Source organism: Bombus fervidus, chromosome 14 (assembly GCF_041682495.2).
Source record: "Bombus fervidus isolate BK054 chromosome 14, iyBomFerv1, whole genome shotgun sequence".
NCBI lineage: Eukaryota > Metazoa > Arthropoda > Insecta > Hymenoptera > Apidae > Bombus > Bombus fervidus.
In genome coordinates, this window is record NC_091530.1 from 811,711 (window position 1) to 823,684 (window position 11,974).

Genomic DNA, 11,974 nt, shown 5'->3' on the forward strand with positions numbered 1-11,974 from the left:
ACCCAAACGCAGAAATTGTATCGAATTTAGACAAAATCAATTTATCAGCGGAAAGATCGAAGCATCATTTTTTACCTTTTAATCTTAAGCGTAATTTCGCCACATAATTCATCAATTGTACTACCATATGCATACATTCATGGTTACACGTATTAAATGCTGTGTGTTTCGAACTAAAAAGAAACCAATTAAATAAATAAATCTAGAACGCAGTTGTGGCAGAAAATCGCGTAACAACCTGAACAGAGCTATTCAAAGAAAGTAGTACACATCGGAATAACTTTGCGGGACATTCGCGTGAAAAGCTGCTTTCAATGGCGCTACATTGTTTTCAGCGAAACGTACCAACCACCGAAAGTTTATAAAATGTAACGCCGATTGCAATTGCGAACGATAAAATTACGAATTAAAACGTGCATACGCAGCCGAAGAATTTTACGTTTCAGCGACGAGACAAAAACGACGAGAAATCGTAATTTCCCCGCTCTAATTAATAAAGTCTGAGGAAATCGAAAAGGTTGTGTCACGTTTAACCCACGATACAGCAAAAATGTACGTTCACGAGGAACGCAAGCATAAATTGTAACGGTAATTTGTCACGCGTCATCTAGTATCGTAGTTTGAAACTTTTAACAGGACACTCTATGTTGATTCGACGAGAATCGAATGGCGAATGATAAGACGAAACAGATTGGATCAAGATACGAATGATTTCACAGTTATTTACGCAATAGGGACGCTGTCGATATTTTCGCGTTCAAAAGACGAGATATTACGTCAGGTTTCTCTTTAATGGCAATTCTTTCAAACGAATGCCTCTATTTGTTGTTCTCCGGATAAACGTTTTAAGGATTTGTATTTTCATGCAGTTATCAACGCTGAAACGAATGATATAAAAATTCTTAGATCGAGTAATAAACTCATTCGTGTTTTCTTAAAACAACAGGCCAAGTTTTAATCGTTTACTCTGATTTACTCGATAATTTTATAATTCAATCATTCGTCTCGGTAATTAATCTCGGCAACGATATCTCGCAACCCTAGACGCTCGTGCTACGTTCGAAAATTTTAGAATTAGTAACGATAATGTCAAACGAGTGGAGCGATGCGGAAGTGGCGAACGAGGTCATTCGGAGTAGGAGGAGGAAGACCGAGGTTTCTTTCACCGCGATTTTCGATCGAAGGCCAAGGTTAACTGGAAAAACGGAGCGAGTCAGGAGACGCGAACTAGAAACGATGCACGACCGAATTCGATGCACAAAAGCGTCAACCATCCTGAATGGCACGCAGACCGTACAAGACGAGAGAAAGTATACGCGTGGTTCGATGCGCGATTCCGTGGCTTCCGTCACGGAGGCAAAGAGAAAGACTCGCGACCCGACACGCGTACAAAGACTCTTAATTCGGTTTCCTTTATAGCGAACGTTGGAACGATTCCATAATGATGCAGTTCTGTTTGGAGAAATTGAATTTTACCGGCCAACGAGACGGACGAAAATATTTTAGAAATGATCGGACGAACGAAAATAATTAGGAAATACGGGATTACAAACGGAATCTTAGCGAGATACGTATACCTCTGGAGCGATGCATTACGATATGGCTCTCTCCCTCCCTCCCTCTCTCTCTCTCTCTCTCTCTCTCTCTTGGAAAGTACACGTATAATTTTCCTACGTCTAAAAATAATTATAACTTGTATTATTCGTATATTACTATTGCTCGATAATTTCTTCCGACCAAAGGTTACGAGTACAACTTCTATTGGATAATTACGAGCATATTGGTTCCGTACCACTTTTACGTTGCTCTTTGAAAAACTTTCTATTATTTCTGACGGCTTGGGATGTTTTTCGTCAGATATGTAGGTACATTCTTTAGTTAACATACCGCGCTTTCGGTATTGTTTTAAATCGATGGAATAGGTCCAAGTGTACTTTTGTGACTTTAATAAAGAATTAAATAAATCAAAATATTTTCTCCTCGCTATGTATTAAAAGTCTTTTTGTGCTCGTAATTCGCGACAACTGAACCTCAACATGAACCTCGAAACTCTTCTCATATTTCACACGCTCAGAGATTAGATGGAAGGAGAATACACGAAAATGGAAAAGAGCCGTAGATAGATCAGCGAACAAATGGAAAAAATGCGATCACGTAGTCTAAATGGGTAAGCGCAGCGGAGAAGAGCAGGCACGTAAACCAGGGAACAAACGGTATGGGGTCAAGACGTGATTTTCGAAGCTAGCATTGAAAGGAGGCGCCTCTCGCCAGGTTTGGTTTTCACTCTCGGCACTCGGTGCTCGAGTCGGTGCCGCCGGTGCTGTGTTTTCTCGCTGCCATTTGCCGGCACACGTTCGTCGTGTACGCGAATCGCCAAGCGTTTTAAACTTTTCCGCGTGTACAAGCTCGGAAGCTTGCTCGAGAAAGCTGGTGGTGTGATGAAAAAGTGCAACAAGTAGAACGAGGACGAACAAAAGTGACCGTATAAAATATCCGGGCAATCCACATTGACGAAATGGTTTAAAACGGTTGAAAAGTTATTTACGATAGTGGTCGTTACTTGTAATAGTGCGTGTTAAAAAGTTTAAATTTATAGCAATTGGAATGTCGCGATTGAACGTTATTCGAGTACGTAATATATGAAAAAGGAAAGAACGAAGATATTATACTTTCCACAGTGGCAAATATGTTTTAACGAAACGACGAAAAAAGGGAACACCATAAATTTATTTGTCCGCAAATTCAATCCAATTACGATAACCGGTATGATAAATGACACGTTCGCGGCTATTAACGAAGAGTTATTTAAAAAATTTGCTTTTAATTAGAAGTAATTTTATATTTCTGCTTATTAGCAACCTCTGTATAATTTAATATTCCGTTCGTTATTCGAATAAATATTCATATGATTTCCTAACTGATAATTATTTGGCGCGCGCAATTTTTTCATCCGTTTCATGATCGCTACAATTATAGAAACTAGTATAGACTGCTACAATTAAATTTCGTAAATTTTAGATAATTTGGCGTTCGTGGAAGTTTCGAGCGTCGCATCAGTCTCGCCGAATGGACGTGCTTCTCACGAGGTGGAATTAAGTGGAAATGGCAATAGGGTTAACTACTTTGCTAGGAACTGCATCGGTCCTCGGATTCAGTCTGATTCCTCTCCTAGCGATTGGCTTGTCCGTATTTCGGTACAATCAAGCGGATCCAGAATCTCATCCGACCGATGCCCGCCAGGTATTCTTCAAACGTTAATATAAGTAAATCATACGAAACGCTTTCGTAGGATCATAAATGCACGCGAGTGACGCAAAGAGGGTTCGTTGTTATATATCAGTTATAAAACTGTTCCCTTCGGTTCCATTATTTTCGTCGATCTGTTCGTTAAGTAGAAATCCATAGTCGTCGTTACCGACAGTCGGCAAAACAGACACATAGATCTTTAAACCTGAGAATGGAATCGCTTTCGATCCACCGTTTCGAACAACTCGCAAAAGTTCCAAGATATCGCTTTTCAAATCGATCAAGTATCGTACGAACGTTGCTTGCGTACGATTAACTTATGTTTTTCGTTTCAGCTTCTACGAATGTACGATTTCATAGTGGTCGGTGGAGGAAGCGCGGGTGCGGTGATAGCATCGAGATTGTCAGAGGTATCGAATTGGACCGTGTTGCTCGTGGAAGCAGGCGGTGACGAAAATGAAATTTCGGACGTTCCCGTATTGGCTGGGTATACCCAGCTCTCGGAAATGGATTGGAAATACCAAAGTTCGCCACCGACCGTTTCGGCTTATTGCCTCGCCATGATCGGCGATAGATGCAACTGGCCACGTGGAAAGGTGCTTGGTGGCAGCAGCGTGTTGAACGCCATGGTTTATGTCCGGGGTAATCGGTAATTCAGGATCGATTAATCGAATCTTTGATTTATTTTTCAAACCTGAATAACGTAGTTCAATAGTGATGGATTTTCTAGTTATCTCGATTAACGATCGCTTACGCGAGGCAAAAAAAAAAAAAAGAATCAATACCAAAGAAAAATATAAAAAGTACATTATCAGGATCTAAAAAAATATTGTGACGGAAGTTTGTATCTTATAAATTTATAGATGAGCTTACATGTAGCAAGTTTATATGTAGACAGTTTCCCGTCATCTTTCGCCATAACGATCTTAATTATTTCAGCCGTGACTACGACAATTGGGCTAGACTGGGCAACGTCGGCTGGAGTTACGACGAGGTTCTGCCGTACTTCCTGAAATCCGAGGACAACCGCAATCCCTACCTCGCAAGGACGCCCTATCATGCCATGGGTGGTTATCTGACTGTGCAAGAGTCCCCGTGGAGGACACCGTTATCGATCGCGTTTTTGCAAGCTGGTCAGGAGCTTGGCTATGAGAATCGCGACATAAACGGCGCGTATCAGACCGGTTTCATGTTAACCCAGTCAACGATACGTCGAGGCAGTCGTTGCTCCACCGCGAAAGCGTTCCTCAGACCGGTGAGGAACAGGCAGAATCTCCATATAGCGATGAACTCGCAAGCGTTGAGGGTGGTGTTCAACGACGACAAGAGAGCCACCGGTATCGAGATCCTTAGGGATGGTCGTCAGCAAGTAATAAGAGTCAGACGGGAGATCGTTTTATCGGCTGGCACGATCAACTCGGCCCAACTGCTGATGTTATCCGGAATCGGGCCTAGAGAACACTTGGCGGAGTTCGATATACCCGTGATATCGGATTTGAGAGTCGGCGACAATCTTCAGGACCATGTGGGTCTTGGTGGACTGACGTTCGTAGTCAACGAACCGATCAGCCTCAAGAAGGATCGTTTTCAAACCATGCCCGTGATGATGGAGTACGTTCTAAACGAAAGGGGTCCGATGACCAATCCCGGAGTAGAAGGATTGGCCTTCGTCAACACCAGATACGCGGACAAATCGGACGACTATCCCGATATTCAGTTCCATTTCGCCCCAAGTTCCATCAATTCCGACGGCGGAGATCAGATTAAGAAGATCTTAGGTCTGCGAGATAGAGTGTACAATACCATGTACAAACCGCTGACTCACGCTGAAACCTGGTCCATTCTGCCGCTTCTATTGAGACCCAGAAGTTCCGGCTGGGTGCGTTTAAAGAGCAAGAACCCATTAGTCTATCCAGACATTAATCCGAATTATTTCACGCACAAAGAGGACATGGACGTTCTTATCGATGGCATTAGGATCGCGTTACAGTTATCCAACACGACGGCCTTTCAGAGATTCGGTTCCAGGCCGCACACTATCCGTATGCCTGGATGCCACAGGTATCTATTCGACACTTACGACTATTGGGAATGCGCGATTCGACATTTCACTTTTACGATTTATCATCCCACCGGAACCTGCAAAATGGGTCCAAGGAGCGACTCTACGGCTGTCGTGGATCCGAGATTAAGAGTGTACGGGGTGAAAGGATTGAGAGTGGCAGACGCGTCGATCATGCCCACGATCGTCAGTGGAAATCCGAACGCTCCTGCTATTATGATCGGTGAAAAGGCAAGCGATATTATCAAGGAGGACTGGATGTACAAAAGAGAACGATACGTGGGAAGGTGATCAGCACAGGAAGGATCAACGATCCTTTGAAACGGTTTCCGTTGTTTAAAGTGCTTAGAACGTGAAAACACGATTAACGGAGTAACGCAGAAAAAGATGTCTCTTACCTTTTTCTCCATTTTTCACAACGACTTAACTTTCAAGCACGACTTGTGGGAAAACTCATAACGAAAGCTACTCGATACCAAATCGTTACCTGTACCTCATCTCTAAGAGATATAATTACTCTCAGATAAACCAAACAAACATACCTTGGTACCTAACAAAATAGCTTTATAACTTTCCGCGTTTATCAGTAATATTTATCGGTAAATCTTTATTTATTTCGTGTTAATATAAACAATTTGTAAATATATTCTCTATTCAGAAAGAATAATTTAAACGTGCCATTTCTCACAGAAATATAGACGTTCGACGAGAGCGGCAATCCTCGTATAATAATACAATATTAGGGGTAATTAGTTACCTATAATAATATAGGAATTGTGTATATAAAAAGCGGTAGATTAGAAAAAGTTAGATTACAAAATTAATAAATACAGGATACTTTATGTATGTAAATAAAACAAACATAGTTTTTTATATTATTATTTATATATTATGTTATTAAAGATAAAGAACTGCGATATAAAAATACCATATTATGCAAGAATTATATGTATGAAAGAACAGAGACTTACGTGTATCTATATAACGGAACATATACATACATACTTCCCATTTATATCGCTTTATTTATATCATATCACCTACGGAATGTAAATAAAGCTCTGTATTTTAAGTCGTTTCTTAATCGCTATCATCTTTCTAACACTAACTCGCGCTATGTCTCGCATCAGCGAGCGAGGACAATGATCTTTGTTCGAATTTGGGATGAAAAACAAGAAAATCACACGAATCGCGTCAATCATAACTTTAGAAATTTTAGTTGATCAATTTTATTCGTATGTAGCCTATCTACGCGCATCGATCGAATCTTCTCACATCACCTCATCGATCTATCTAGTGATTTTTGTCTTTATCTAATCGCTCTCACGGAGGATACCTGGATTGCGAGTCGAGAGCGTGTAAGGCGAACTCGGAAGAACGTGGATCGTGGGCGAACTTTCGTTTCACGAGCGAATCGCTTTACGTAACCAGGTTCCGTGCCAAAAGTTTCGTTGTAGGATACGAATTCTCCCTAGCTTTCTGCATCGCGTTTCCGCTTCCTAGTTTCCTGGCGCGCGTTGAATTAGGCAGAATCTTCGTTACGCTAAACGAGCACCTTGCAATTAACCTCTCGTTGCCTTACCATTTGCTTTAAAACGCACGCACCCGTTCGGGCTACGCTACAACTCTATCTACTCGAACCCATCCACAGATGAACACTCTGTATGATACCCGTTTAAAATTCCTATTTACAGTAACGTTCATAGTTCACCGTCTTTCTTTCACCCTACTACTGTGCCTATGTATCATTAGCTCAACTAGGATAATCGTTACTGAAAAAAAGGGCTCATAAACCGAAAAGACAAATCGAGTAAATCGGATCACAAGTTTTCGTGGTTGCCACAATTGCACGCAACGAGGACCAACCGAGCACGAGTATACAAAAATCTCAATTGTCGGAATACCGAGACGAAATTTTAGGGCAACATTTTGATACATATAGCAGTTGGTTAAAAATGATTTACCGAAAAAGGATCGATCGAGTAGTGGTTTTTAACCAATGTATCCTGGAATATTACTATTCCGCGAAATTAAATGTTCCATTTTTACGAAAGAATTATTTTAGCTACAGTTTTTACCAATATAACGATTTCTTTTTCATTTGTGTTTTCTTTTTTTACCGTTGTATAATCTGCCAGCTATAAATTTTAATAGAAACTACGTTTACGTACATTTTCGTTGTTTTCTTCACGACCTTACGATTAGCGATTTCGGTGCGCTGCCAATTTTCCTTATAATCTCGAAAGTGTTCCGTAACTTTGAAAAGGTTGAGAACAACTGATCGATGAGAGAGGCTTCGCGTGCGCGCCAATTTCTTTCCCACGAAGAGACTGATACGATGAAACCAACTATGACAGAAATTAATCGCGATCTTTATCCAAGCTTCTATCGAACCCTGACGTCTCCCCGCGAATGTCGCACCGCCTTTGTCTCTGCGAAACTCAATCAACGGCAACGCGTCAACCATACTCAATTTTTCTTTTGTTTCTACTTAATATCAGCTTTACAAATTTCTACTAAAAGCATACCTAATAACGTTCAATTTTGTACCTCGATCAGCACGATGCGTCGAACGTTCAAGTAGTATACGCATCCATTGCGAATAAGGAAAAGATTCCATGCTATGGAAAATTCAGTCGATACGACTTTGCGTTTGCGTTCCGGAGTTTCTTACTTTCACCGAGCCATCTTAAATTTGCGTGTACAAACACTGATATATTCTCGATCTAGACGAATCTCGTTTAGATCCGGTAATAATACCAGACTCGTAGCGTAACAATACGATTCAAACTACGTTAGATTTCCCTATCTCAATGATCGTGAAATCGTTTCTTCTTGCTTTATTCGCGGACGGTTCGCGTCTGTTTTACGATTTTGTATCGCGTATATCTCGATTCACCGAGGTTTCACTGCAAGTAGATCGTTCCGAAAGAAGTTGAAGATGGAAAGCAATGATAGACACCGTTAGGGCGTACCGAAGTACATCGTAATAGACGAATTAGGTTTCTTAAAATGTGATACATAACTATGTGTTTCAGTGTAGACTATGACGATTGTCTTTATATGTACGTGTTATTTTACATACATAGCCATAGCGTCAAACACGCTCGTACATAGTTTCGTTTATCCAAAGTATTTGATTTCAGACAACCGTTATTTACTCATAGTCATCTAACGAAACAATATAACTTGTTAAATAATCATTGGAATTCGATAAATATTATTATTTTATCTTATCCTTGTTGTTCTATCTTATCCTATAATTATTATGTTATCTATAGCAAATAAATCAATATCGACACGTTCACGATCAAGAGATATGTCGCTTTTGCATTTCGTTTTAAATTACACTTATTATAATTACAGAGGATTGGTAGCCGCGACCTAATATCGAGTTATTTCAAAGCTGTTGACATCTTCGACTTATCATGCTTTGATCTTGTTTCCATTTCAGCAAGCAAAAACAATTTGTAATATTCTAAGAAGACATTTAGCATAAAATCCAATCTAGGAAATATATATACCGATAAGACTGTCCAGAATGATAAGACGGTCAAAAATAGCCGAAGGAACGTAATAGGATTAAAACTCGTAATTAGACAAAAGAACGAGAGCGAGGTATCTTGTCGATTGCCTCTAACGCAGCGGTAGAACATATCGTAAAGAAACATCGTCGACAGTTTAGAAAACGCCTCGACCATACATCGCGTAAAAATCCTTTAGCCTTGACATTTGACCATAGAGATGGAAAAACGGAAACAGGGCAAAATTCGCGAATTTTACAAATTCTTAGGTACATGGTGCGAAGAAAAGCGAGGACAGTGAAAGTCGTGCCGTGATCGGTCGTGTTACGTTTGCAACGGGGCGTGAGTTCATTCGTATTTTCGATTCACGTCGGTACAAGGTACGGGGATATTTTACAGGGGATATAACTATAATAAAAGAAAGCAGTTATGGCAGGAGCGAAGCCGCTTAAAGCTAGACACGACGAGTCTCCTGAACACTTTCTTAGACTCCCACTTTCTTAAGCGGCATCAGACGATGGCGTAATTGGGACGATGGTGGCCTCGTCGGGTAGAAATATCTGTTGAACTACCAAAGACTGCCTTTATATTCACAATATTCACCTTGAAGAATTTAGATTGTCTAGAAGTTACATAATTTTTCGTTTCGTCGACAAGCTCTTTCAAAATCTTGTTTACCATTTTTAGTCATTCACAGATTAACTTAAAAGCCAAGTAATATGTATAGTTGATTTGGATGAATATTTATCAGATGGAAATAAATGGCGAGTAGTGTTTACCTACGAACGTTGTTACCTACGTCTTTCTTTTTGCGAGTCAAAGAAAAATGGATTAATTTCAAATGCGTTAATAAATTACTCGATGTTATTATCGAGAGAAGCCCAAAGAAAACATCACGATTTCTCCTATTTCCCTTTCGTCGATTACGATTCGCTACTATCGTAAAGCCCGCTCGCTCGCTCGCGATATCTCTCGCCTGTTCCTTGCGAACACAAGTAAACTCGAAATACGCCAGATTTAAAAAAAAATGGAAACGAAAAGTGGAATTGCGCGTGCGTAACGCAGTAATTGATAATTGATCGCTTACGCGTAATACTCGCGTACCATTAGAAAGTAACGCGTGTTTTTACGGAGCCTCCGTAACACGGTGCAACGTTCACGTTATCGAAGCGATATCAACTACAACCGGAAATGAATTAGTTTGATGCAAGTTCTATCGCACCTGACGACACATTGCCGATTTCACGCGTGAATTAAATGGAAACCTCGAATAAAAGCGATTTTTAAGTTGCGCTCTTCCATAACTCTGTCTGCTAAAAATGATCGGCAGAGGTTGTAGAATCATACTTTGATGTTAATCAAACTCCGACTAAAATGTGCTATAGACCCTTGCTCAAGGTTTTCATACAGTTCGTCGATATTTGCAAATACATGACCCGATATTTATGTTATAATCGAGAGAATCGATGAAAAACGCGATACAAGTTTTTGTTTTCAAAAACAAGCTAAGTACAGCAAACGATATGATCAAGGTTATTAAACATAGCGAAATTTTTCAATTAACAAATTGCAGTCGTTTTTTTCCTTCGAATAACTGCGTAATCAAAATTTAACGAACCACAAAGCATTTAAAATACGCCAGTCTGATCAATTTTTTTAACGAACAGTCCCAAGTCCATCTGTTCTCGTTCCTTTTCCTAAACTGCACAAAATCAACTCACAATACGCATAACATGCACGTGTAACACTTTAACGTAAAACAAATATTTAACAAATATTTAGTAGCCAACAATGGCAACGAGTTTGTTGGAAAATTCAAACTCGTCGTATCGAAAACGATAGGTCGATCGAATCCGGCGAGACTGACACACGTTTCGAAAAATAATTCAAGTACCGAGTCTTACGCGAGTGAGGGTAGACCAATCACGAAATAATCTTGAATACGATTGGTCATAGGGCGGTGAAAGTTAGGTGAAGGGAAGTTGGAAAAGCGTGTACAGAGATACCTATTGGAACGAGGATTGATTTAAAATTCTAGGTAAGGTACACGTAATAATGGTCAAGGTTGTGAATATTAGGACGCCGATAACGGTACAGTGTCCATTTTCATGTTACAAGGGATGTTCACCGAACCATCTCTTTCGATCGCTATTTTAGACGCTTTATATTGGAGCAGTTATTTTAAAACGACGAGTGTAAAAGAAATATGTTTTACGTATACACTGACGCCCGTAAGCGTGCGTGAATTTTGGTCACTTTGTATTAAAAACGTATTGTGTAAAAACTTCGTATTATACGAATTAATGAGAAACTAGCGACGAAGAACATTATTTACTATTTTTTTACGTAACCAGCAAATATACGTTACATGAAATATAAATTATTTATTTCAAATGTTATCGATAATACGATAAAATTAAGTACACGGTTCGTCAAAATGTTAACTGGTTTTAAATATTACTGTCAGAATCGATCACGATAGTTTCTATCAATTTGGATAAATCTTTTCTAACGTTCCTGCCACTTGAAAACTAAATGAGCCGAAAATAATAGACTTCATAAATAATAACTTTTGTAAGGCTAGGTTTTATCGTGTTATAATACTGTGTGACAGCTATGACTAAGGGTAAAACCATTCCGAGTCTCTCTATTTCTAACTTTTCAAGTAAATTATATTTTGAAGTAAACAAACGTCGACAAATTTGTAAACGATAATGTACTTGATAATTTCAGTCTCGTACGAGCAGCATGAAAATAAATTTTTCTCGTTTTATAACGTGACATTTTACCTGTCGTTTTACCGATAAGATTAGAGGTGCGCAATCGTTATTATTCCAGCGCTAATTTGCGTAACGTTTTAGCGAATAGCTTCAAATTACGAACTGTCTACGATAAGAAGCACTTTGCGTAACCTGTCTGTGCGACGCGGTGCACGATGTGCCTGAAAAATAGTCGTGTTTCGCGATTTCAAAAAATAAGTCGAATATCGATCGAGCTTGATACGTAATCACGCGTGTGCGTTATTACACGCGTGCCAAGAAGTTACCGCACGAATGTAATAGAACCGGATGTAATCGACGCTAGGAAACAGGATCGAGTCGAGGGACGATGTAGACGTCGACCAGCCGGCCGTTATATACTT

The 11,974-nt window shown here is 39.8% G+C and overlaps 2 protein-coding genes across 2 annotated transcripts in view; one reads left to right on the top strand and one right to left on the bottom strand.

The window, feature by feature from the left end:
* The window catches only part of Flo2 (flotillin-2), an 85,752-nt gene that overhangs the window by 58,870 nt on the left and 14,908 nt on the right, over positions 1-11,974 (bottom strand). The window lies entirely within an intron of this gene.
* Positions 2,217-6,375, top strand: LOC139994016 (glucose dehydrogenase [FAD, quinone]). The gene is made up of 4 exons (XM_072016264.1): positions 2,217-2,763; positions 3,019-3,240; positions 3,582-3,895; positions 4,186-6,375. Exons 2-4 carry the CDS (start codon positions 3,103-3,105, stop codon positions 5,597-5,599), a joined length of 1,866 nt encoding a protein of 621 aa, XP_071872365.1. The 5' UTR covers positions 2,217-2,763; positions 3,019-3,102; the 3' UTR covers positions 5,600-6,375.

Excerpts from the sequence above, each read along its gene's own strand:
- LOC139994016 (XM_072016264.1), top strand. The coding sequence starts at position 3,103 with ATGGCAATAGGGTTAACTACTTTGCTAGGAACTGCATCGGTCCTCGGA. Across the intron at positions 3,241-3,581 it reads ATCCGACCGATGCCCGCCAG|CTTCTACGAATGTACGATTT; the intron begins GTATTCTTCAAA and ends TTTTCGTTTCAG. Across the intron at positions 3,896-4,185 it reads GTTTATGTCCGGGGTAATCG|CCGTGACTACGACAATTGGG; the intron begins GTAATTCAGGAT and ends TAATTATTTCAG.